The sequence below is a fragment of the Catharus ustulatus genome, chromosome 15 (assembly GCF_009819885.2).
Source record: "Catharus ustulatus isolate bCatUst1 chromosome 15, bCatUst1.pri.v2, whole genome shotgun sequence".
Lineage (NCBI taxonomy): Eukaryota > Metazoa > Chordata > Aves > Passeriformes > Turdidae > Catharus > Catharus ustulatus.
In genome coordinates this window covers 14,665,363-14,692,086 of record NC_046235.1, presented here as the reverse complement: position 1 = coordinate 14,692,086, position 26,724 = coordinate 14,665,363, and the positions used below count along the sequence as shown (strand labels likewise).

At 44.6% G+C, this 26,724-nt stretch overlaps 3 protein-coding genes across 5 annotated transcripts; all 3 read left to right on the top strand.

Annotated features, from left to right (window-relative positions):
- Positions 1–541: 541 nt before the first annotated feature.
- MED7 (mediator complex subunit 7) lies at positions 542–2,411 on the top strand. Its single transcript, XM_033073424.2, has 2 exons — positions 542–593; positions 1,447–2,411. Exon 2 carries the CDS (start codon positions 1,465–1,467, stop codon positions 2,155–2,157), a length of 693 nt encoding a protein of 230 aa, XP_032929315.1. The 5' UTR covers positions 542–593; positions 1,447–1,464; the 3' UTR covers positions 2,158–2,411.
- Positions 2,412–2,493: 82 nt separating this feature from the next.
- Positions 2,494–10,906, top strand: LOC117003465 (hepatitis A virus cellular receptor 1 homolog). 2 transcript variants are annotated; one of them, XM_033073422.2, is made up of 8 exons: positions 2,494–3,852; positions 5,319–5,663; positions 6,219–6,269; positions 8,200–8,279; positions 8,537–8,593; positions 8,986–9,100; positions 9,387–9,426; positions 9,804–10,905. In XM_033073422.2, exons 1-8 carry the CDS (start codon positions 3,804–3,806, stop codon positions 9,895–9,897), a joined length of 831 nt encoding a protein of 276 aa, XP_032929313.1. In that variant the 5' UTR covers positions 2,494–3,803; the 3' UTR covers positions 9,898–10,905. The 2 variants fall into 2 exon arrangements, with proteins under 2 accessions (XP_032929313.1, XP_032929314.1); XM_033073423.2 differs by lacking the exon at positions 6,219–6,269 and having other exon boundaries at positions 9,804–10,906.
- A 3,563-nt stretch (positions 10,907–14,469) lies between these two features.
- On the top strand, positions 14,470–26,494 carry LOC117003464 (T-cell immunoglobulin and mucin domain-containing protein 4-like). 2 transcript variants are annotated; one of them, XM_033073420.1, is made up of 8 exons: positions 14,470–14,621; positions 19,287–19,631; positions 20,989–21,342; positions 21,962–22,042; positions 23,924–23,979; positions 24,561–24,642; positions 25,091–25,121; positions 25,855–26,494. In XM_033073420.1, exons 1-8 carry the CDS (start codon positions 14,573–14,575, stop codon positions 25,925–25,927), a joined length of 1,071 nt encoding a protein of 356 aa, XP_032929311.1. In that variant the 5' UTR covers positions 14,470–14,572; the 3' UTR covers positions 25,928–26,494. The 2 variants fall into 2 exon arrangements, with proteins under 2 accessions (XP_032929311.1, XP_032929312.1); XM_033073421.1 differs by lacking the exon at positions 14,470–14,621 and adding an exon at positions 14,645–14,679.
- The last annotated feature ends 230 nt before the right edge of the window (positions 26,495–26,724 follow it).

Below are 26,724 nucleotides of genomic sequence, written 5' to 3'. Positions count from 1 at the left end.
AGTTATGGTCAGAGTGTATTCTGCTGCAGGAACGCTGCAAACACTTACAGAGGGACCTCAGAGGTCTTTTCTAACCTAATTGATTCTGTGATTTCTGTGGTTTCTGTGATTCTGTGTCTCTCAGCAGCGGGGCCGCCCTGACCCAGCCCCGTCCCCGCTGTCCCAGCGCAGCGAGCGCTCCCGGCCCGGCAGGAGGGGCTGGGGGCGAGGGAGCCCCGCACCCTGAGGGGCCACAAAACCCTGAGGGGACACAGAACCTGAAGGGACACAGAACCCTGAGGGGCCACAGGACCCTGAGGGGACACAGGACCTGAAGGGACACAGAACCTGAGGGGACACAGAACCCTGAAGGGTCCCAGGGCAGCAGGACAGCACCGCCCCCAAACCCCCGGCCCCGCCATGACAGGAGCCGTGCCCCGCGCCTGGCCCCGCCCCCGAGCGAGCTGAGTGGAGGAGAGTCTGACTGCTCCGCGCGACAGCCAATCAGAGCGTGGCATCACGAGCCCGCGAGCCAATGGGGAGCGAGGGGCGGGCCCGGCCGGGCGGAAGCGGCGGCGGCGGCGCTGAGGGAGCGCGGCGGGAGGAGCGGGCAGGTGAGGGCGGGAGGGTCGGTGAGGCGGCTCAGCGCTCTCCTCTAGGTCATGGTTCCGGCTGTTGCCTCTTCAGCATGGGCCTAGCGAGCCCCGCCACGGGGTTTGGGTCTCCTCAGAGCGGCGGTGGCGGGTGTGGGCCGGGCCCGGTTCCTCTCGTGAGGCGCGGGTGAAGAGGGGAGGCCGCACGAGGAGCGGCTGGGGTCACTTGGCCTGGCCAGCCTGGAGAGGGGGGCCCTCACCGCGGGCTGCAGCTTATCACCGAGGGGCAGCACCTCTGTGACCAGTGACAGGGCCCGAGGGAACGGCTGGAACTGTGCCAGGGTTAGGTGGATATTAGGAAAAGGTTATTTCTTCAGAAGGTAGTCGGGCACCGAAGAGCTTCCCCAGGCTCTCCTTGGTCACAGCCCCCAGCCTGAAAGAGCTCAGGAAGCCTTTGGGACACGCGTTCAGGCACGGAGGGAGGGAGTATTGGGTTCCTGTGCAGGGCCTGGAATTCATCATTGTGTATCCTTTCCAGCTCGAGATATTCTCTGATTTGGGGGGGTTTGCCCACCAGGCCCCATCTAGGGAAGGGGGTCACCCCTCTCCCTTTGGCTGCCCAGGTTACAGGCTGGTCTTTCATATTTAGGGAAATGAGTGTTCTGTGTGCTTCTAGTACAGTTAATCTTGGTACAAGTAAACCTTAGTGAAAAGGTGATGTGGATTTGCCAAGAGTTTCCTGTATTCTGCACATGGTTTTGTCTTTTCTGGCTCATTTTCTCCCAGCCACCTCCCATATATTGTCTTTGTTTATGTTTATATTATAACCTTGTGACACAAATCATTAACATCTGTTTCTTGGGTCATTCCCTAGGAATTTCCTCTTGCAAAAATGGGTGAACCTCAGCAAGTGAGCGCCCTTCCTCCCCCTCCAATGCAATATATCAAAGAATACACTGACGAAAACATCCGTAAAGGGCTGGCTCCAAAGCCACCTCCTCCTGTGAAGGACAGCTACATGATGTTTGGGAACCAGTTCCAGTGTGATGATCTGATCATCCGGCCCCTGGAGAGCCAGGGGATTGAACGGCTGCATCCTATGCAGTTCGATCACAAGAAGGAGTTAAGGAAACTAAACATGTCTATTCTGGTCAACTTTCTGGACCTCTTGGACATCTTGATAAGGAGTCCAGGGAGTATTAAACGAGAGGAGAAACTGGAAGACTTGAAGCTGCTTTTTGTCCACGTGCATCACCTGATAAATGAGTATCGCCCTCACCAGGCCAGGGAGACGCTGAGGGTGATGATGGAGGTGCAGAAACGGCAGCGCCTGGAGACGGCCGAGCGCTTCCAGAAACACCTGGAGCGAGTCGTGGAGATGATCCAGAACTGCCTGGCTTCCCTGCCTGATGATCTGCCTCATGCAGAGGGGGGACTGAGAGTGAGCGTGGAGCCCATGGATACTGATGATGGCAGCAACTGCGTGGGGCAGAGCGAAAAGCAGAGGGAGCGCTCTGGTGGCAAGAGAGATCAGGTTTTGGACAAAGATGCAGCAATGTGCAGCATTATTGATGAAATGACATGAAGCAAACACTTGGTTTTGTTAATGCACCACAGTGAGAGACAAAGGGGTTCTGAGGATACACGTTGTGTTTTGTTATTTTGTTAGTCTGTTTAGCAGACCAGGCATGTGTTGTGCACCTTTTGGAGGTTGTGAGTGACTGGGCAGATGAAAATGTTTTATTTTTTTGTGACCTGGTAGAAATGAAAATGTCTAGTTTCTGTTAAATGTATCATGTGAGGTGGTAGGCACAGATTAAAGTTGGATTTTCCTGTTGTGCTTTCATTTGTCACTTCCATTCTATAATTCTGTATGCTCTGAGTCCAGAAAAAAAAATCCTACAGAAATGGTGCTTGTTTCTTACAAAAACAACACACAGGAACTTAGAAAACAGGCACACAGAAACCTGAATTGCATCAAGGCATTCCTTATGGTCTGTGTGAAATGTAATCAAGTGGGTTAACTGTTGTCCTGTAGCTCTCACATCCTTTTATTGTGTGACCAGAATGGCTTTCCTGAGATCCTGGCAGAGCCAGCCTACCCTGCCTTTCCCATTTTTGCAGAGCAGTTTCAGGATCCTGCTGGTAATTATCAGAATTGTGTCTCTAGCAGCTCTCTGCAGTTTCCTGTTTCCTCAGAGACCACAAGAGCTGAGAGGAAACCTTTTCTTAAGGAGTTCTGCTTCCAGCTGCTGCATGCAAAATTCACCCTTTCCTACAAGTGTGTGGCCAGTTTGTCTCTCAGCTACATGAATCCCTTGGTTTTCCTGATTTTCACTTAGAAAACCTGTCAGTTTGGTGTCCCTCTTCTCCTATAAGGTAATCATACAAGGCAAGGTTTCAATTTTAGCATCTTCCACTTATTCATAACTCCCACCTGTATAAAACAGTGTGAAGTAGTTCAGCTGCTTGAGCAAAGAGTATTTCTTCGGCCCTTGATCACAGGTGCAGTTCTAGCCCAAACAATACAAAAAGCCAAGATATCTTTGAGGAGTGTGTTGTGATCCAGGCACAGGGAACAGCATTCCTCCAAGGCTGTATTTCAGCATTTTGTCAGGGTGAGCCTGGAGTCATGGTTTACACACTACTTTGTTAATTCTCTATTCTGGATGTTTTATGTTATATTGCAAAAACACAGATGCATATGGAATTTTTATATATGAAAAAAACCTGGCACTCCATTAGGCACAACTGTCACAGTTTTCCAAAACCAAAGAAAATTCTCCAGGAGATGCTCTGAGTTGCTTCTAAATATTAGAACCAGAAACTTATAATGAAAACCTTGAATAGTTCCTCCTACAAATCTGTTATCTGGCCAAGCCCTTTCCACTGACCACAGTCAGCTGCATGTTATGTAATCTCTTAATCCAAACACTGTCTGCTGTGGCAAAAGCAGGTGTGGGAAGCGGTCAGGGGCAGTAATTTCTGATGGTCGTGTCAGCTCAGTGCTGCTGTCAAGTTTCACTTACAGTCATCAAACAGCTCTGGAAAAAATGAGAAGCAGATTTGTGTGGTGCTGTGAAGTGTTGTCACCCCTCAGTCAAAGCCCTGCGGGCAGGAGCTCGGTGCGCTTGCACCCTGCCCCAGCGGCTCTCAGCCCAGCACAGAAACTCACAAAGAAGAGAATTGTTCTTGAATGAGGAAAAGCGTTGTTTCTCACCTTCAGCCAGAATGCTGTCTTACATCTGCCTGAGCTGGGTTCTCCTGGTGCTGTTCACAGGTAACCAAGGGGGCAGGAACAGCTGGATGGAGGTGGGTGGAGGTAACATGCATCAGGGATTCTGAGGGTAGCAAAGAGAAATTTTATCTTGCAGCAGAAAGAGTGGTCACATCACAGGAACTGAAATAAAACTTCATCACAGTGGCTCAGTAGAGTTCTAATGGCCTTGTCTCCTTTGGAAAACAGAAACATGCTGGAGTGTGGTGGTTCTAAAGATGCTGCTTCTTGGGCTGGCTGCTCATCTTATTAGTGGGCTTTTATAGATAATGATGATTTGAGCAGAGATCTTTAAATTGTTTTAGAGAAGATGTAAATCAAGGATTTCACTTTGCCAGGCTTTGTGAAAATGGATGCTTAGGTAGACAGGAAAAATATCAACTGTGGCTTCTGGTATTTTTTAGCCCAATGAAATATTATTGGGACAAATTGACAATTTTTTCCTTTTTTTTTAAATCCTGAGGGAGGCGTTCTAGATTGTGAAGGGCAACAGCAATGAAAACAACAGGTTGCAAAGTGGTACCAAGAAAGACAGACAGACATTAAAAACTTGGTGGTAAGATAAATTCAGTAGAAAGAAAAGGGATATTACAGCTATTTCTTGTAATTCTTTATAGAACCTTTTAGGAGGATTTTCATTTTGAGCTTCCTTTTCATATTAAATAAGTTGGTTGCAGAAACTTGTTTCTAGAGTGTTATTGTGGCAAAATGTCTTCACGCAAGTTTGTTTTTAAATATAACAGGTTAGGAAAATATCTGAGCTGGACTAGGCAAGACAGCTTTTTTGCTGTCATGAATGGGCTACAGGATGTTAGGGCTCACTGAGTTGACCTGAGCAGTGTGTCACAGTGTCACAGCCTCCTGGATTTGTGACAAATTTATGGGGAAGCAAACCAGTTCGAAACTGCGTAAGACTTAGAAGAGAGAATAAGGTAGTGGAAAAAAAAAAAAAAAAAGAGTATATATAATATTCCTCAGAAAAGCCCTGAAAAATTTCTTCTGATAAGAATGGGCAAAACCTGCCTTAAGGCAAAAGGAAATTCATTTGGCAGTGATCATTCTGATGAAACCTGCAGTCCAGTTCATTGAAAGGGGGGAAGAGTTTCCCTGAGTGGTTTTGAGGAAAGTCAGTGTCTTACTGTTTCTCCATGTGTGTGGCTTGGGTTAAATGTACACAAAGAAAAAAGCTGAGAGCCACCAGACTGCACTTGGCTCAAGAGAAGCCACCAAGTCTCTTCACCTCATTCCTACCTGCAGAGGCTGCAGAAAATGTTCTTTCTCTGAAGGTGTCCCTGGCCTGATCATTATCCCTGACTGCACCACTCCTGCCAGGACACATCTATTTGTGCAAAATCTGATCCAGCAAAGCCTGGTGTTCTTTGAGAGATGGGAGGTTTCAGGACATGCAGGATGCACAAGGAGCTTCCACTTGCCCTGTGCTCAGTAACTGTTTGTCTTTTTGTCCCCAGGCTCCACAGTATCGGAATTAGCTGTGATAGGAGAGGTTGGTCAGGACATCACTGTGCCCTGCCGCTACAGTGTCCGGAACACAGGGGACATCACATCCATGTGCTGGGGTCGGGACAGGTGCCCCACTTCCAAGTGTTCCCAGCCCATTATCTGGACAGATGGCAGGAAGGTGACAGAGCGGCAGAGCAGCAGGTACCAGCTGAGAGGGGCCCTGCAGAAGGGGGACGTGTCCCTGACCATCCTGAACGCCAGGGAAACAGACTCTGGCTTCTATTGCTGCCGTGTGGAGATCCCTGGGCTTTTCAACGACCAATTGGTGAATCACAAGGTTGTGGTAAAGAAAGGTGAGTGCAGGGGAGTGCTCTTGTGAGTACCATTGTGGTGGATCTGCTCCTGGGTCTGGACTTCAAAGCTTGTGGTGGAAATGATTTCTGCAATCATCCATAAAACTGATCCTGAGGACCTTGCACATCTGCTCTTAGTGCTACCTCGATTAAGCTGCCTTTGGCAATGTTGTTATCCTGCTGCAGTCATTGCAATTAAAAAAAGACATGATGCTTTCATGGAGCATTCTTAGAGACACTGAATTTAAAAGAAAGGGCAGCATAAAGTATTCATCCAAAGCTTTATTGCTGCACTTTTTTCATTGAAAGCTGTGTTTGATTTTCCCTGCTTGATTCTAGATTAAAGCCCAGGGATGCAAAATTGGTATAGAGAAGCTTTTTATCAATTCTTACTTTGATTTTTAGTTTTTCGCTTGCTATATAGAACAAGTGGCTGACAAATGTACTTTTACTTTGCTAGCAAATTTTTATTATGGAAACACTGTCTCTTTCTCACTACACAAATGCCCAATAAGGTTAATTATGTGTTGATTTTGTTTTCTTTTTTAACATCAGCAAGGATCACTACAGCAAGTCCTCACACTTACACCTCTGAACAGACCTCAGGTAACTTTTATCTGAGTGTTAATAGCATATTCAAGCCATATTGCAAATGGGGAATCTTAGAAAGGAAAAAAAAAAGATGATAGATAGATATGTCTTAGCTAAAATTTATTAAACATTACCAAAGATCAAAACTTGGATTTAAATTCTGCTTGATATTATACAGAATCTAATAGAAGGAATATGGGTATTTGGGAGAAAGCTGCTTCCAGGTGTGATAATTAATTTATTTGACTGCTGTTTTTGTTTGTTGGCTGCTTTTGTGGTATAAAATCTCACCTCACCTTCTAGAAATGCATCCTATGAATGGTAAAACACAACTTTTAGTTAATCAGAACTGTTTTGTTGGTCTAGCTCAAAAGAGCATCGAATTAAGGCTCCTGCCTCCTGCAGCAGTCAGCAGCAGATGGTAGAGAAATGGCATTAATTTTGTGATACTGTGCCAAATTATTTTTCCACCCTGTGTAAGGTGTGTCCCAGAGGCTGCCCACAGCCTCTGTGCACGTTTAATAAAGTGAGGTCCCTCACTGCAGGGGAAGAGACAGTGCTCAGCTATTCCTCACTTGTTTTCTACATTCCCCTCACAAAAGGATAAACTTCTATCATGAGCCCACTCAGCTGCAACTTTTCCAGTCTGAAAAAGACAGCTTTAATTTCCACTACAAAAGAGAAACCTTGTGGTGTAGCAATGGCTTATTCTCTGGATTCTGAAAAAGAAAAAAAAGAATCAGGGATGCCATTTGTATTTCTCCCTCTATCTTGGATGTTTCCAGTTAAGCAAATGCAAATTAGTGTCACAGCAGTTGCATTTCCTTTTTGGAAGAAGAAGTGAAAACTTTCTCAGACAGTTTCTATTCTAGTTGCGAATAACATCAATTCCAATCTTAGAACTGAGGGGTTTTCTTATCCCTGTGACCTCTTCCTTAGCTGATGGTGGAGCAGTGTTTGAAGTTCAGAGAATACAAGGTAGTGTGTGCATGTTCACACTGAAGGAGATTGGAAAAGGCAGGTGGCCATGTGCCTCTGATTTAGAAATACCCTAGAATCTCCAGTGGAAGCTGATGATCCTGTCCTCTTCAAAATGAAGTTTCTGGGATAGGGGTAACAATTTAAAACATAAAAGCAACCAGCTGGATTAGCACAGAGTGAACAGGAGATTTTGTTTTCAGGAGGCTTTTATGTCACCTGACAACAGGTGGAGAAACTGAGACTGATGAGAGATAAGATAAAGATTTGTAGCTTTTGATTTTAAATGTTGCAAACAGCTGTGCTCTGGGGAATTAACTCAAAATGTGCTGCAGGTCCTTATGCAAATATATCACATTTTGTTCAGTCTGTTCAGCCTGTACAGCTGCCTGGGGTTTAAAAGCATCTCCTGCTTTCTGTGACTCTGCATCATGTGCTGCTTCAAGGCCCTGAGCTAATCTTCATCAGTTTTCAGCTGAGAACCTCAGTTTGCTTTATGCATTTTTTGCTTCCAGGCCAGGTTGGATGGGGCACTGAGAGACCTGGTCTAGTGGAAGGTGTCCCTGCCCATGGCAGGGGTTGCAATGATTTGGGCTTTAAGATCCCTGTTAACCCAACCTGTTTTATGTTCCTCTGACCACTGCTGCTTGGCTCCAGAACCGACTGGTAACTCCTTCCCAGTGTTGAGGTAACAGCAAGAGCCAAGTATTTCTAAGAAAGAGTTCAAAGCTCTAAAAAGAACAACAGAAACTTGAATATTCACAGTTTTGTGCTGCCCTCTGAAGGCACCCACCTCTTATGATACACAGAGCCCAGGCTGCTGATACACACAGAGGTTCAGGGTCCCCAGTCAGCTGTACAAACACTCTCTGCCAAGGCAGAACAGGTCTCTGTGCTGTGATGTGTTCTCTCTGATGTGTTCTCTCTGATGTGTTCTCTCTGATGTGTTTGTCTTGCCTTTGCTCAGCTCCTGGCAGCACCAGTGAATCCTCCTCTGCTGTCACAAGGACCTGGCCATCGGTTTCTGCTTCAGAAGCTCCTCAGACTGTAAGCATCAACCTTGCTGTAGCACACTTAGACAGAGTGGAGGGACTTGAGAGGTTTCTGGGTCATCCCTGCAGGTCACTTCCTCTGCTTTTGTCTGATTGCAACAGAATATTGTTTTGTAGTCTGCGTGTTTAGTGGTTGTAAAGAGTGCTTATGTGCTCATTATCAGAGAGTGGAGAAAAAACCCTGCTTAGAGTGCATAAAGCACTTCCTTCTAGAGGAGGAAGAGCTTTAGCAACATCTGTATTTCCTTTCAGGCCTCTGCTCCCTGCTCAGACCCCTCAGACTGCCTGGATGTGACTGCAAACCTGCAGGTATGGCAGGACGTGGGCAGGAGTGGAACTTGTGCCAGAGAGCACAGGGGTGCCCTGCACTCCCCTGCACTGGGTCAAACAGGCAGCACAGGGGGAGGGGGTGACATCATGAGACATCTTACTCGTTAAAATAATTCACCAAATATTATTAAACCTGAATAAATGGGGTTTGTCATAACTTCAGGTCTGAAAATCTCAAAGACTGTGTCTAACAGCATGGTTCACACGATTGCTGCACAGATTCTGCTTGAAACTGGGCCTGTTGCTCAAATTAGGCTTTTGATCTCAGATGTGTTTTTCCTGCAGAGCTGCAAAACACACAGAAGCCTTTGGGTATTGCAAGGGCTTCTTGCTGTCAGTTCCACTAATGCTCCTTGGCTTGTGTTTGACAGAACACATCTGTATCACTTCCCAGTCAGCAGCACCAGGAGCACGGGCTGTACATTGGGATTGGTGCATGTGCAGCATTTCTGCTCATCCTCAGCTTGGCTCTGCTCCTCTCTAAGCGTAAGTACTTTTCATAGGCAGGTACTCAAGGATTGCTCAGGTTTGTCCAGTCACAGCTGTGGCTGATGCCACATCTCCCGCTCCAGGACAGGGAGCTGAGCTCCCTGAAGCCCCCTGTGCTGCTCTCAAGGGGAATTTCCTAGCCTGAAAACATTTTTGAAGTTCCCTTATTTAGTTTCTTACACTTGAGTTTATCTTTGAACCTACTAATTTATTTGCTTCTAATAGTTTAAACAAAATTGATTCTTTTTTTTCTTTATTTGTTTTCATTCTGGATGGTCCTTAGACTATTTTTACAACACAAAGAAGATGGGTGGTTCTGCAGGGTAAGTTTTCTGTTCCTGCTTTTGCTAATAGGACAAATGAGTTGCAGAAAAAAAATGCCAACCATTCCACTATATACTTTGGCTTTCTTTTATAACTTCTAGATAATAGAAAATATTATAAAAAGAAACTAATAACTCCTGGTACTATTAATTATTTAATAAGCAAAACCAAATGTCACTGTCAGTTCATAGTGTCAGGGAGCTTCTTAACCTCAGGTGTGAATCTTCTCAGAAGTGGGAAGATGATTCATGATCAGTCATGATCACATGTTTAAACCTATTTTACATTTTCTAGTGAGCTGGTTGGTCTGTTCCTCTGTGGTTTTATTGTCTGTTTTAGGTTTAACACCATGTTTTTTTTTTACTCTTTTGTGCAGCTTTGTTGCATTTTGGAGGCCACAAGGTGTGGGGAACCATAGTGTCCTGGAAGATGAGAACCATGCAGAGGAAAATGTTTATATCATGCACTAAGGACTGGATGCATGGCTGCCTTTGTCATTGCTGGGACATTAAATAGTTTGCAAAATGTTGGCTGCTCCCTCTGCTCAGCAGCTGAACGTGACTGCACTACTGAAGCATTATTCACATCCTAATAATAAAACAAATACAACCTACACTTTTAATTAAAATCTTTATCAGCCTGTTCCAGAGACAGAAACCAAAACTGGCCTTGGTGGAACTTTCCATTTCCTAAAGAAAGTTGTGATTATATTTATTATCTGCTTCAAATTCTCGCTTCCTTGCTGGAAAAAAAAGAAGAGGAAGTGCCAGAAGGGCACAATTGTGTTCACTGTGGATTCTGTCTGCTATCTTCCACAGAGTCTGTGCCATCAGAGGGCAGGAGCAATCTCAGAGCTGTGTGACAAAGATGGCACATGGCCAATTTTGGTAGTATTAGTAATTTAACACACACTTATTGTGTTTTCATTGAAATCAGGTATGGCCTGTTCTGGTAACAGCTCAATAATGCAATATTCTAAAGCCTGAACACCTGGAATTAAATCTGGAGGAGCTATGGCTGCTCACCCCTGAGGGGATATCCTTGAAGCCTCCAGCATCAGTGTGTCAATGTCCAGATCAGACACAGCCTGTGTGCAGAGAATTATGACTAAGTGTGAGGTTTTTTGGCAAACTACGTCACTGTTTTTCTGTGGCTTTCTCCTCGGGCACATCTTTACCCTGGGAAGCCCTTGGGGTGGAAAGTCTCACTTCCAACTCTCTGAAAAATCTGAACAACCTTCCCCCTGCCTTTGTAAAGTTAATGAAATTATTTTCTTAGCTTGCAGAGATATCATAGACATTGCACAAAATATTGGCTGGAAGTTTGACTTTCCTTCACACGTCTCTAGATATCAAACAACTCAATCCCTAAGAATGTTGATTGTCTTTAATGGATTTTACCTCACAAATGGGAAATCACTGTGGCCAAGTGCCTCTCCTCAATTAATCTTTTATTCTCTGCTAAACAAAACTTTGGTTTACTTGAAATAAATAAATGGAATCAGTCCTGTGAGTATGAATTGCTGAGCAAGGGACACATCACACCCAAATCATCTTTAAGTGGAAGAATAATTGTCCCCAATTGTTTTTAAAAACACATTTTAAACAGAGGTTGGGGAAAGAGCAGAAAAGCAGCACAGCCAGGAGAGTACACCAGCTCTTACCAAATATTGGTCAAATCATTTTGCCCTGAAGCTCATCCTAAGCAGCAGTGTGGAATTACCCAACACAGACACTGCTGACAGGAAAATCTCACAGATGCACCACAAGCTTTCTACCACTGAGTTAATTTTAAACTCCAGAATTATTTCAGCAATGCAATGAGGCATAAAGGCACAATAATAAAATCAGTCAGTATTTATGTTAACTGCTGAGACACTTGAGGCTGGTTGTGCTTTAGGGGGAGCTGGGGTCAGTGGAGAAGTTTCCCCTCCTTGTCCCAGCTGGTGGAGATGGGAGGGCAGTGCTTTCCCCAGTGATGTTCTTGCAAAGACTCACAAAGGAGGAAAAGGCTCGTGCTGCTGAGGAAGGAAGAAATGGAATGGAAATTGGAACAGGTGACCCTGGGGTGCTTTGTATTTTCACTGGTGGTCTCTGTTCTCCTGGACTTTCTGTCAAAAATTGAAGGCTGACTGAAGAGTGGGAGCACAGATATTGGGTGATCACTGATCCCAAGGCCAGGAAAAGTGATGAAAACCAGCTCTGCCATTTCCTGTCTTCACATCATGTGTAGCTGTGTGTAAGGAGGTACTGAAACCAGAAATGACCTGCTGGTGTCAGAGTATTTTTGCATTGACTATTAACAATTGCTAACCCCAAATCTCTGCCCCTGCTGCAGACATTGCTTTCTTTCTGCCTGGCTGAGCTTGTTGCTGCTGCGGGCACCAGCCCATGACAGGAGCTGGAGGAAGTCTGATCTGGTCTCTAAACTGGCTCTCAGGAAACATCTTCAGCAATTTCTGCTTTCCACAGTTTTATGTAAACAGTCTCTACTGGGGTCAGAGTTAGACATGTGGGATCTTCAAAATCATCTGATTTCAGCTGTTCATACTCTTATGGAGTTTGTGGGTCATCCTTAAGACTCCCAATCATGAAAGATGCTTGTCCATAAAGATTTTTAAAATTACTGTTAATATTTCAGACTAATTCAGATTAATTCTTATATTAGCAAGATTTTAATGTAAAATAAAGTTCTAGGGCATCTGATAACCAAAATCTTGAAGCAACCAAAATCTTTCTGCTCTGCAACTAGTTGGTAAGCAATCTCTGCAAAGATTGTGTGGAGAAAGAATTTTGCCTTGGGCATTCAGTGTAATACACATCCACAAGGCAGAAACCCCTGGGCTTTTCATTACCTGCACTTGTGTCAGTGGATGTTGGAACAGGATCCACACATTTCAAAATGAGCCCTAGAGACAAGCAGGTGGCACTTGGAACCTGTTCAGCCATCAGGAGATTGTCTGGCAGTGCATTGAGCTGATGAGGCTGATGAGCTGAAAACTCTCTTTTTTGAGACACCTCTGCATTTTCTGCCTGCAAGAAGCCACTAGATAGCAGTACAAAAGCAGAAAGTGACTCATGTATTTGTGGTTCTGACGCCTTAAGTTTTAGCTTTTATGTTTTTCAGATTCTTTATTGCATTGGTATGTGACTGTGAACTTCATACAAAGTGTTCCAGGTTCTCCTCCCAGCTCAGTCACACCAAACAATCCTTTTCCAGCCCCAGAACCAAGGGCACGCTGCAGCTTCAGTCCCAAAAAGTGCAAACAGCAGCAAATTGAGGAGAGAATCTGGGAGGGTGGGACTGCAGAATCTGGGGCTGGAATTGGACAATGAACCCCAAGATGGAAATGGCCCCAAACTGATAAAATGTGAAAACTTGGGACCCAGGGTCCATCTTGGGTAGAGCCATGGCCAGGCTCTTGCACTGCCCAAGGTGAATCCTGTGAAGGTTTTTAATAAATCCCTGCTTTATTCCTTTAACACTGCCCAGCCCCTGTTCCAGGGAGCCTCTCCAGGCATCAGCTCTTCCCAGCACACCTGGATTTTGGATGGCCTTCAATGCACTCTGCTCTGTGGGCCCAGTCTTGTTAAAAGAACAAAGCTGATGGGATGCTGTGTTCATCCTGTGCCTTTCCTGGTTGCCTGTGACAAACTGCCCAGTCCTGTCTGGACAAGCTTCATGGAAATTTGTAGGTGAATAATGAGCCAAGTTTGTGCCCCAGGTGAGATTCAGCATCAGCTCAGAGCCACTGCTGGGTGGTGAATAATGGGAGAAATCCTGATCATTGCAGGGAAAGTCTCCAGGATACTGAATGCCTCAGGTTTCATTAGTTCTGTTCACAGAGCAGCTGGGGCTGTGCTGTTGTATGAACTGTACCTTGTAGAATATAGCAAATTAGGTATTTTACTCATTCCCTTTACTGCCAAAATTTTATTTGCTTTTTTCAGTGCTAGCAAGCAGAAGGGTGATATTTTCATGGGCTTGGCTATCACGATAAGCCCAAAATCTCATTACTAAATGTGTAATGCCTGGTTAAAAGCCCATCATTTTATCATTTGAACTTGGAATTGCACTCCAGTTTGCACTGTGCTACATTTATTTGCACAGAATTTTGTCTATCTGCAATTCTTCATTCCTGACCTTACTGCCCTGAATTACTTTTACTTTATTACTCAGCTGTTCCAGAGAAGAACTTCCAGAGAACTTATTTGTCAATTGGTCAGAAAGAAATAAAAGAGTCAGAAGGAGTGAAATGTATTTCTTGAAGATGATGTTGCATTTCTTTGGGAAGGATGTGGTTTTGGCAACAAAACATTTGCAACAACTTCCTCCAAGGCTGTCTTTGCAAACAGAAAATACAAAGCTGGGGAAAGAGAGGGGTCTTCAAGCAGAAGGTAGAGGCAATGGAAATGAGGGATCAAGCAAATGGAAGTGAAGACAAAGTCTGAGGGAAGACCATGCCAGATGTTGAGGGCTGTAAAAGCACAGAATTTGTTCTTGCCACTCAGGGCCCTGGAACAGAACTGGGCCTTAAGTATTCAAGGGAATGGCAAAGCAAATAGAATATTGGAATTTCTGGTGATAGTACCATGCTGAGTGTCTTGGAAGAGGAAAGGAGAATAGGACAGCCTGTTCCAGGGTTTATTGTCCTCTCTCTAAATACTTCCCAAAGTCCAGAGTAACCCCCCTGGTGAGCTTGGAACCATGCCCATGTGTGCTGTCAGTGGACACCAGGCATTTCCCCGTCCACATCCCCTCCTCAGGAAGCTGCAGGGAGCTCTGAGCTCCTCTCAGCCCCCTTTTCTCCACTCCTGGAGCCCTCAGGATCATTCACAGGATCATTCCAGGCCCTGCCACCTGCTCAGTTGTCCTGTGTGGGCACATCAGGTCCCAGTGTCCTGCTGGGGCTGTGTGTGCCAGCAGTGCCCGCAGTGTCTGCGTGGCGCTGCACCAGGGCTGAGCAGCAGCAGATCCTCTCTTTGGCCAGTTCCTAGCCGGAAGTTTAGGACAGAAACACTTGCAGCATGTAAAATCTGGAAATGGAGAAATGAGACTTCAGTGGGACTCGCTCAGCGCCTCTGGAAAGGATAAGGTCTGGTTTCCTCTCCTTCCACTGCTGCCCCGCTGTCTCTGCCAGCCAGAATGTCCCATTTTGTGCTGTTTCACTGGATGGTGATACAGATCTTTATAGGTGAGTCTTCACCTGCTTTTTGTGCTGTTTCACTGGATGGTGATACAGATCTTTATAGGTGAGTCTTCACCTGCTTTTTGTGCGCTTGCTCAGTAAACTAGCATTATTTTTTTTTCAAATGAAAAACAGTAGCCCTTGTTTTGTGAAAACAAAACAGTGGAAAAGATCTTCAAAAATTTTCTTAATTTACGGAGTTAATACTGCTTGAGATTTGTGGCTTCTTCACTTTTAAAAGTGTGTGCAGTTTCCTCTGTTAGCTCCCCTGTTCTCTTCCCTTGCAGAGCTCCTGAAGGATGAGAATGCCTTTTGTTACCTGCTCTCTAACTCAGCTCCGTGCTGAGATTGTGTTGTCTTGAGTTCAACAGCCAGTTAAATGCTTCTTTTCTGTTTATCAGTCATATCCTCTGCAATCTCACCAGTAAAGAAGCTTCAATATGGAAGAAAAAAAAAATTATAGGGCAAAGATTCCAAGTATCTTCTGCAAAGCAGGAAAATTATTCCAGGAATAGATCAAGGGAAAGAAAAATCTTGTCAAACATCTGTTTTGGCTGGAGGATGAATGTTTTTGTCCATCCAATGAGCAGGTTGTGGGAGAAGACAGCTACAAGAGCAGCTATTGGAATTACTGCTTAGTGCCAACTGCCTCGAGGGTGGGTTTGAGAGAGACTGCACACAAATATGAATATTTCTGTATGATCTGACCAATTATGAGTACCCCTTTCTATTCTGGATGGGATATTGAACATCTGGAGTCCCTTTCTCTCTCACTGATGAAGGACTCAGAGTGGCAAACCTCACAGATTTCAGTGGGAACACCCAGGCAGAGCCTTGGGTCAAACCTGGAAGATCAGGGCCACAGAGAAGGGCACGATTCCCTTCACAGTAAGAGCAGGCTCTCAGGAAGCTCTAAATTTAAAAAACATGTTCATTCCCTCCTATTTACTTTTTCCTTTGGAAAATGAGACTGTAGAAGAGGCTTCACCTGAGAAGTTAGTTATTTATTCTTTGCAGAGGTTCACGCTGTTGAATCCAGGCTGCTGCAGTGCAGGCAGATGTTGGCAGCATTAGCTTCACAGAAATTGAAAAAGGATTTGAAACTGCAAAACCTGTAACTTTCTAGCAGGAGTACTAGAGGGAAACGGCACTGAAGACACTCTGATGCCTCATGTCTTTCCTCTTCTTCTTTTAAATTATTTACTTATTTATTTACTAAGTTAAGGGGTTTGCTTCTCTCAAAGAGAAGAGCAGGCAAATTTTCATTTGTTATAGGGTTGCTTAATGAGGCTGCTTTTGTGCTGTGCAGAACTGGGCTGAAATAGCAGAAGATGAGCCCATTTCTCCTCAAGAAGCAGTGACCTGAATTCCAGCAACAGTTTTAGCTGGTTTTGCACACATCTTTGTTGGGGTGACTTAAAAATATGTGTTAACCTGCTCACAACTAACCCCTTGCTCCCACATAAATACTTTCAAGGTCAACTGCATGTCTTGTTCTGTCTTCAGAGAGGCTGCTTTCACTGTTTTGCTGTTTCAAGGAAAATGAGCTTTCCCTTTCCAGGGGCCAAAGCCACCATCTCACAAAGCCTTCTCCTCTATTCAGGAATTCAGTTTCTGGCATATCCTGCCTTCATTTCACTGCAGAAGCTCCTGCCCTTCAGACCATATTGCCTGTTGTTTTATCTGCCTCTATTCTTTCAGCATTTGGAGCTGTGGAAACCTGAATGGGTTGGCTTCTCTTGCCAGTGGGATAAGCAATAATGGACCTGAAATGTCATCCCAATAACAAGTTGTGAGGCAGCCTGCCACAGACTAAAGCCTCACCTAAGGAACAGTCCATTAAAGAGAAAACAAAAGAGACATGGACACAGTTGGAAGCATCTGTTTGTTATCTGGGAGTCATGCCAAAAAGGAAAGGCATTCAAACAGCTGGCAAAATAGAAATGTTTGGCAAACCAGGGCTGAAGCTGGTGATAATAACAGCAGGAGCAAGTCCTCTTTGGGGTGAGCAAGCTGGCCATGAGACACCAGATCTGCAGGGCTGGAGGACAGCTCTGGTTGCTCCCCTCAATTCCGGCTCCTCAGTGTAAATGATAACATGGGGACAAGAGAAAGTGGGAGCACTGACACAGACTAGGTGAATGTAAACCAGGAAAGATTAGTTCCTGCCTGGGAACCATTTTTGTATAGTGCCTTTTGTGAAGAGGAAATCTGTTTTAGGGCAAGCTGGGAAATCATAAACGGTTAAGAGGGAATAAATATATAGAAAGGTTCAAACCTGATGCCAAGGTGGGCATTGGCTGTAAACACCAACCTAAGCTGGTCACTGAGAGTAAGAGGACAAGGAAAATGTGTGTCTGCTCTTTTTAACACTGGTATTTTATAAATGAGAAAAAAAAGTCTCGATATTCAGCAAAATTCAGATTGCTTTATTTTATATAGACAGAGCAAAGCAGTGCTGGGGAGGCATGAGGGGTCACTGCCCACTCCATGCCCTGTCAAACCTTGGTTTGCAGCTTCTTTTATGGCATGGTCCTTCGCTTTAATCAATAATTTTTGGTTTTTTGCGGTCATAGTTTTGCCAGGCAAGCAGTGGTGGTGGAATAAACACCTGTGTGAAGTCTCTGGGAGACAAGATAACCATCTTGTCTTGGTGGATAAAACCAGCAGAAATTGGGAAGTCTGGTCTTTGTAGATAGGCAGTCATTGATAAAACAAAAGCAGGAAGTCTGATCTTGCAAAATCTGTTGGACTATTGGAAAGTCTGATTTTACAAACTGGTAGTAGATACAAATTGTTTAGAAATATAATGTGCATAACAGGGGGCTTTAAAACAGAATGATTTAATCACATTTTTCCTCTATCAAGTGTCTATGCTTCACTTCCGACCTTAGTGTTCTGGTTTATACAAACCCCAATACTTTTATGATTAACATGAATCTTTTATCAGTTATCACAACTATGGCACCAACAACTAAAGTTTCTGTGTAGACAGAGTTCCACAAGGTAAGTGGGATTAGTTGGCAGGGCTTGCTCAGTGCACTTTCTGAGAACAGGCTCCTACAGGCAGATCCCTCTGCTCTGCCAGCTTAATTAGGCCCTAATTTCACACATGAATAGGTATTTTGGACCCTGCTTTCGAGACTGTCAGTGAAAGGCAACTGTGACAGCATTTCCTTTTCAGAGGAGGTGATGGTGGGCTGAGAAAACCAGATGTCTTTCACAACAGGGTTCTGAACAACTTTCAAACAGCCTCCCAGGAGAAGAGATGGGATGGGAGCAGAGTTCTCAAATTCCACTTGCAGAGGTCCAGTTTGTGCTTGGGCTGCCAGTGACAGACCCCAGCTTTTGATGTATTTTATGAGCCTCCCTGCAGCAGCTGGCCAGGACCAGAATAAGGAGCACAGCAAAGTGAGGAGCAGAGCCTGAGAGCTCCTGGTTGTTGCCTGCAGTGCCTCGGGGCAGGATCTACCACAGGAGAAGTTGGGGGATCAGCAGCTGCAGGCAGGAGGGTTTCTCCACACTTTGTTCATTCACTGTGTTAAGTTCTGCAACTTTAAAACTGCTTCCAAAAATAAACAAAAAAAAAAAAAAAAAAAAACAAACAAAGTTTGGTATCAAAAACTACACTTACTCCCCCTCATTCTTCACAAAAACCTTGTTGTCTATAGTAAGCAGTAAAAAAAGGCTTCTTTTAGTTTTTAATTACAGTAAGTTCATGAGTGTGAGCTTCCTTTTTGGTCCCTGGTGGTATTTACCAGGACCAGAGAGTGCTAATATCAATTAGCCATCTCTCAGAAAGCTCACATTTAGCCAGCAGAGAAAGACTGGAGGCCTTACTTCATGAGTTCCACAAGAACCTTTATTTCATGTGAAGGGAGTCAGGCAGGATTCTCTCAGAACAAAGGACAGACAGGGGGGATTCAAACTACAACCAATAAAAGTTTATACAAAGAACAGCATCCAATCTAAGTGAGAAGTTCCAAAGATGAGCTGACCAATTACACAGACTAATTTCTAACCAATTATCTTCCAAAGTGTAGAGAGTGACCAAATTCTTAAGGAATTTGGCTCAACCTTGGTATCTAGGATAACAAGTTCCTAGGGCCAGGGGAAGATGGCTTTGGAGGAATTGTATCATCCACACACGAGTATAAGGCACGCCGGACTATAAGGCGCACTTTTTTTTTTTCAGCGAGGATCCGCGCACAACAAAGTAACGAATTAGTAACGGAATCGTGTGATCGCAGGGTTTACTGGCAGGTGCTCAATTTACAAACATTTTTCACAGATCTGTGTGGCCTTTAAACGCAGCCCCAGGCGCCCTCCCCGTGCCGCGGGCCCCGGAACTCCCGCCTGGCGCTGGCTGCCCCGGACTGCCGGCTCTCGTGGGCTGTGGGCTGCTGTGGGCTGTTGTGGGCCCTTGTGGGGTCTCACAGGCTCTCACGGGCTCTCGTGGGCTCTCACAGGCTGCCAGCTCACACTTTTGGTTTGGCAAATTTCCGATCTTTGTCTGTATATAAAGCGCTCCGGGGTATAAGGCACACTTCCGAGTTCAGACCAAAATTTTAGTCAAAAGGGTGTGCCTTATACATGTGAAATAACTGTAGTTTTTCTAGCTAACTAAACCAAAAAGAGTCCCCTGAGCTGTTCCTGGTTGTCTCCTGACAGCACCCACGGTGTCTGTGGCCACGGTCAGAGGAACAGCAGGACAAGCTGTGACACTGCCCTGCTCCTACTCGGTGAGACGGCCCAGGGACATCTCCGACATGTGCTGGGGCAGAGGCTCCTGCCCCAATTCCAAGTGCTCCAACAACTTGCTGCGCACCTCTGGCAGCAAGGTGGCCTACACAGCATCCTGGAGGTACAACCTGTACGGCCGCATTTCCTCTGGGGATGTGTCCCTGACGATTAAGGCGGTGAGGATGGAGGATGCAGGGGTGTACTGCTGCCGCGTGGAGATCCCCGGCCTCTTCAACGACATCAAGCGCAACATTCAGCTGGAGGTGGCCGCAGGTGGGTCTGGGGACCTGGGACAGCCAGCAGGGACAAACCACTCCCTGGGCACTGAAAACTGGGACACTGAAAATTAGGGTGCTGAAAATTGGGGTACTGAAAATTTAGGCACTGAAAACTGGGGTACTGAAAATTGGGGTGCTGAAAATTGGAGTATTGAAAATTTGGGCACTGAAAATTTGGGTACTGAAAATTGGGGTACTGAAAACTGAGACCCTGAAAACTGGGGCCCTGAAAACTGGGACACTGAAAACTGGGGTGCTGAAAATTGGGGTACTGAAAATTGGGGTCTACACACGCCTTTTTTGTTCATTTTGGCCAAAGGTGGTTTTTTTCTTCCCCCAAATTATGTATTTTTCAAGGGAGGTCTGCAGCCAGTTGTTAATTTGAGTCACAGTCAATGTGTGCTTTAGATTAAAAAACCCCTAAATTTTACCCTGTTTTTTTGTCTTTCAAGTGAATATTTCATTTCTCGTCATGTAGCTCTGCTTGACTTTTCAAAAGATGATGGAAGTAAAATGGGATTTATAATTTGAAGAGGCCTTGGAATGAAATTCAATTTTTCATTTAGGGTTCACCCCAACACTGAAAAGACTTTTTTTTGTTTCATTCATGTCATAAGGAGACACATTAGGAGACCCACCCTTGAGGGTGCTTCCTTCCCCTTAAGGGTGGGTCCTCAGCATCCACATATTTGGAAATTTTGTCTCAGAGTCTTGAAGGGCTTCTTCCCCTTCCTATTATTTTTGTGAGCTGCAGGATAAAGCAAAGTCTTGCACATACAAAAAAAGAGATGATATCCACCCTCCACAAAGCAGAAAGACAATTTTTTTCTGGCTTTTACAGAGAGCAATTGGTGTTCACAGCACATTTGTTTGTTTTAAGCAATACAACAGGAGAGAGGGTGAAAAATGCTACAACTGCTTGTCTGCCCCTGAGGCTGAGGGCAGCAGTCCATGAAAAATTATCCAGTTGCAAAGATTAGCAAGAAGATTATAGCTGGAAAACCAAGCTGTTTTATTTATTGTATTTTTATCAGAACATTGAAAAGTGAAATAACAAAGTTTTCAAGTTTGGGGTTTTACCACACAAGGTTCTGCACCTTTTATTTTCTACAAGAGAGCCAAGGTGGGGGTGTTTGAGACTCATAAAAGAAAAGCAAATCTATAAATCTGTGAATTTCGGCTGGTCGTGCTTAGAGATAATTAAAATAGCTTTCTGAATAGCTTTCTCCCACCTTCATTTTCATTATTTTAGCAGCCAGATAATTTCTATTCATTTCTGCACTGGCTTCCCTCAGGGTTGGTTGTGAATGCTCTGACCTGGCTTTGCCCTTGGCTCTGTTTTTTCCATGCAGCCCCTCCAGTGACCACCACCACCACCACCACGAGAAATGCTCCTGTTTCCTCTGAACATTTTACAGAAACAACTTTTGCTCCCCAAGCAACCTCTGACGTGCAGCCAACAGCAGAGACTGCAGTCCTGCTGACAAACAGCACCCTGCCACCAGAAACCACAGCCCCCGAGATTCCAGCAGTGACCACAGGGGAGACCTCTGCTCCCCCAACAATGGCTGGGACAGACAATGATATTTTTCCTGTAACTACGGTGGAAACGACTTCTCCCCCAGACTTTCCAGCTACTTCCCCAGCAGCTGAAGTGACAACTGAAGATGTTGTGTTCTGCTCCACGCCCCCTGGAAGCACAGAGGGTAACCAGCACAATCCTTTCCTTTTTCTGTGGGGCAGGGATGGTCTGTGTCAGCCTGCCTGGCATCATAGAGACTCCAAATACTTACATTTATATCTGGGATGTTCTCTCTGAGATGCCTATGGGGGTGTTTCAGAGGGGTTTAGGCAGATGTTGTAGATAATGATAAATTGGGGTGAACAGCCAAGGCAGCAGAGGCTCAGGCTTCCTGCAGAGGAGTTTAACATGGAGAAATAATGGCACAGAACCTCATGAAGTACAGCAGAAATAAATGTGAAGCCCACCACCTGAGGTGGTGAGAGATTCACTTAACTGTGCACTATTTTATTCTTGATTTGGGAAAGACAATTGACATTTCCTGGTGAAAAGTTTAGTTTAGAGTATGTTCTGCTTGAGAAATAGTGAGAATTCAAAACATGTTTAAAATTGAGTATTTACATTCTTATCTCATATGAAGGCTGCTGCTGTTATTAGTGATCAGAGTGACCTGTTATCAATCCATTTGTAGGTTGCTACTTTATCCACATTACTGACTTCATTTCCACACATTGATGTCTGCACAAATTTGAATGTTTTCTAATTAGTGATCTTTATGAGCATTGCTGTTCACTTTGTTTCAGTGGCTACTGAATTCCCAGGTACTCTTCCAACTGCAGAGGAAACCACCACCTCTGGCATGATGGAAGAGATGGCAGTCATGGGTGAGTAGGATAATGTTAAAATGTCACAGGTTGCTTAGAGAAATTAAAAATAAATAAAATTGTTGAGTATTCTTAAGAGTGCACAAATGTGTAGTTACTCATCACAGCTGGCAGTATCAGGGGTCCACAGAAATTAAAAGCAGAGTGTAACAACAGCTGAGAAAAACGTTTTTATACCTCTGAAGGAAGTTGATTTTGAATTACTCATGACTGTTAAGTATCTTGGATCTGAGGTAGTAAAAAACCTGAACTTTTCAACATCGCTGGATTCTCAGATATCTGATTTGTCATCACTATGAGTTCATTGAGATTTCCATTTTAAATCTTGCCCAAGTGTTGTGCCCTCAGCAGAGAACTTAATGCTAAAATTCAAGGATGAAATGTTGTATTTGGCCTCTTAATTCCAGTAAGAGCCGAGAATCTCTCAGGTTTTGAACCCACAGTATTTTGGTTTTTGCAGTTCTTCTTTTGACAGACCTAAAGACTTACAGCAGAGTGTTCTTCAATGCCCCTGGAGAGGGCTCACAGAGAGATTAAACTGGTCTCTTGAACACTTGTGAGGGTTTCTCACTCCAGTCCCGCTTGTCACCCTACTGGGCTGATGGATAATGCCTGCATTTTGTCGTTGTAAATAAGATTTACAAAGGGTCTCAGCTCCAGGATTCTTGGGGCAACTTGAGTTGTGACAGTGAGCTGGAAAGAGCCCCCAGAAGAGCAGCACCAGCAGAAGATGGGTGTGAGTCACTCCCACCAGTGCAAAACCTTGTGTCAAACTGTCCCAGGGTGACAAAATGCTGCAGCACAATGGGCTGGTGTCTGCTCAGAGCCGTGAGACAAGTCCAGTTCTTAACTTGGTCTCCTTTCACTCTGTGAAATAATGCACTAAATGCACCCAGCTCAGGCTTGCTGTAGGGTAAGGGAAGGTTGATCTGTTGCTGAACTTTATATTGATGTTAGAACAGCAGGGAGAAACCCAGGGCTGAGAGCCCTCCATCTCCAAGCACAGTTTTGGCAGATAGGCTGGGTTTCCTGGGATGGCTCCTGCTGCCCAGGCTCTGGTTTAATTTCTCATCTCTCTTCACTTTCTTCCCCCCAGATACAACCCTGCCATACTTCAGACCCCAAAAATATCCTTGCTCTTTCAATTATCAAAGTGAGCAGCAATAGTTGGTTCCATCAGCCAAGTTGCACATGTTGCCATAAAATTTAACTTTGACTTGTTGTGCCTCCATTGTCACTGTTAAATTTGCATTTCCTGTGGATTTGGGGTAGTTCTGAAGTACAGATCTCTGAGAGAGTGGAGTGTCATAAAACAGGCATATGACAAAATGCAGTGTTCACACATCCCTGGGATTTTAGTATTTCTTAGGGGTTTATTACCTGCATTTGTTTAGCTGTAGTGCTTATTAGTCATAATGTCTTTTCTATTCCTGTGCAAATTTCTACTTACACTGTCGTGAGCTCCCCAAGCCCTGTCCATGTCTCTGATAAAATACAAAGACATGGGATGTGGAGACACATCAACACAGCTCTCATAGGGGGCTGGTCAGAACTGAGATATTTGGGGCAGATTAGGTTATTAATGGGATAACATACTCTGAAAAGTTAAAAAAACCAAGAAAAATGGCCATGGAATTATATATTGGAGAGACACTACAAAAATTTGGAGTGACAGGACAAGGGTTTTCCTCTTTCTTGAAGGCTGAGGTTTCCCATGGCTTCCTCAGCTACCATTTGTGGTGAGAACTGATCCTTCTCTTTGGTTGCAAGGTGCTTTTACCCTTCTCATTCCCTGAGAGTTCCTTACTCCTGACAGCCCCTGCAGCCCTCACTCCTCCAGGTGACTGTGCCAGTAAGAATTTCAATCTCTTTAATTTCCAGAGGTTGCAGCAAATTCAGATGGCAATGCTGGGAAATATGAAGATAGAGGATATAAGGTAACATTTCTTTAAGTTTCAAGAGGGTTTGAGCAGAAATCAGGACAGCAGGACACGCTGGTGATTTTCATACCACAGGGACAGCTTTTGCAAACAGTGGCTTGAACTTTTATTTAGAAGCTCAGGAACCACCGGTTCCTCTTGTCAGTGGATAGAGCCAAAGCCTGAGCATTCCATCTGATTTGGACACTTCAGAAAAAACTCATCCCCTAATGGCATCCCTGTGAGAGAGGGGACCAGGCAAAAGGCAGGTTGGGAGGGTGTTACAAATCCCTGTGTCTAAGAGGAGGATGGGGGTCACTGAACTCCTACTTTGGACACTTTATTGAGAAGTGGATTTTAAATGGGATGAATCTGGTTTCAGTATTTCAGAATAAGGTTTATTAAACACTGAATGGGTAATTCATGTTGTTTATCCTGATCAGCTCGATGTGTCTTCTCAGCACATTGTCCAGGCAAGCTCAGAGCAGCATTGCAAACTGCAGCCAGTGCTCTGAGCACCAGTGCAGCCCCTCCTGTGCAGACACTCTGCAGGAAATGTGCTCCCAAAGCCTTTGCCATTTCTCTCTTCTCCCCTGCAGTTTCCCAGCTCTATTATTCTCGTTGCCTGTGTCACAGTGGGGTCCATCCTTTTCTTGCTGATGATCTCCTTGGTTTGGAAGCGTAAGTACCCTTAAGAAAATCATTCTAATGCTGGCCTGGTGTCCTCCTGAGTCCCTGCTTGTTCTGGGAGCTCTGCCATGGTCCTGGTGCCAGTGCTGTGCTCACTTTGTGGAGTTGCTGTCCTTACTCCAGGCACCATCAGGGGGCAGGGAGGATGGGTTGGTGGGGATGCAGCAGGAGGCAGCCTGTGCAAAGAACCTGCTCCCACCTGCTGCAGGGCTGGCTCACCCTGTTGGCTCTCTCTTTGTACTTAAGCGGCCCCACAGTGTCCTGGAAATGCTCCCAAAGGACACTGGTGTTACTGAAATCAGGATGGGATCATTTCTTTCCTGCATAGCCCACAGAAATTTTGCAATTTGCTGTCATTGTTTCTGACCTAGTTTGACAGATACATTAGAATTATAGATTTCATTTTGCCATTGTAACATTAATATTATTTTGCTTCCAGGTAAACAGGCAAGGAAGATTATAGTAAAAAGGTAATCCATTTTGTAATTTCCTATTAAAAGTTCCAGTGCAATTTTTCTTAGAGACAGGAAGGTATTGGCCACTGATTGTAATGGGTGCAGTATTGGCTTGTGGTGCTGATTACCAAAGTTGTATTAGGAGAAAGCTTCAGGTAACTTCACTCCAGAAATTCAATAGTGGTTCCTGGATGCTGCTTCCCTGTAGGAATGAACAGAAACCCAGAGCAATGGAGAAATTAAGCAACTGTTACTGCAGTGGCTATAGCTTAAGGAAGTGCTTCATCTGCTTTTAGTTTTTATTTAGTGCCAGGACACGATACCTTGTGTGAATGTAATTGATAAGTTCAAATCTTCTGGCTTATCTTGAAAAAAAAAAGAATTCTGTGGACAAACCACAGGGGGGTCCAGTGAGGTATCACCCCTTTTCTAAAGACAATAATTTTTCATGGTAGTTGGTCCTTCAGTGCTTGTTCTGCCTGGGAGACAGGGACTGGGGAGAAACTCTTTTCTGAATCCCATGGTGGTTACCCTACAGCTGCCATTACAGGGTTTAAACAACCCTTTCCTACTTTTGAAAAGAGTGCAAGCCAGGTAAATTCCTCCCTGCTGTAAAAAGTAGGAGCTCATTGCAGTCATTGGACTCTGTAGCTTCAGGTTTTTTGCTGATGTTACAAATAAAAATGAATTCTCTGAAGCAGCAATGTCCTTTTGCCCCATCCATGGTGATCTGTGCTTCTCTCTGCAGTGTTGGACCACCAGAAGACACTGACAAAGTTTTCAGTGGTGCTGAGGGAGAAAACAACATTTTTTCCCTGTGAAGAGCTCCTACATCATCTGCAGATGCCATGGGAAATAAAAAGGGCCTGCTCCACGCTGCACTGAGATCCTTGTGAGCCCTCAAAATATCAATGGATATAAAACAAAGGCCAAAGCTTCAACTATGAAAATTTAAAATCTTTGTGCAAATTTTCCCATAGCACCCTTAAAATTCATTGCATAAAGAAGCTTATTTGAGAAGGGGCTTTATGCATTATTCAAGGATGTTCTGGCATCTGCCTTCTTCCTAGCACTGTGTTGCACAACTGAATTTGTTTTTCTCCATTTTTACTAATGCTCTTCCTTGAGTACAACTTGTACTGTGAGGAACAGAAGTGATCACATGGAAGGCTGCCTATCTTCAAATTGCCATAAAGAGAGAAAAGGAATCATAAAATACAGTTTTTAATGCTTTTATGTAATCAACAGAAAAATTAAGCAGTAAGAATGCTGTGAATTTAAATCAAAACTGCAGATTACTTAAGGGGTATCACTACTGCCTGTGATTCAGCATGTTTGAATAACCCTTGGAAAATATGTTAATAAACTTTCTAATTTGTTGCTGGCAATTGGACTTTTTATGCCACATCCTAAGGCATTTCAACAAGAATCAGTTATTTCCCAGGTGTGGAAATGACTGGTGTGCTGTCTCAGCTCTCCAAAGAAACACTGCAGCATTTCCAGAGGTGGGAAAATGCCCAGAAGACCAATCTGGAGGGAAATATCCCTACCCTGCCCCCAGAAACCCCCATACCACTCTTTTTTAATTCATAGTGGGATACCCTGCAGAGCTTTTGTG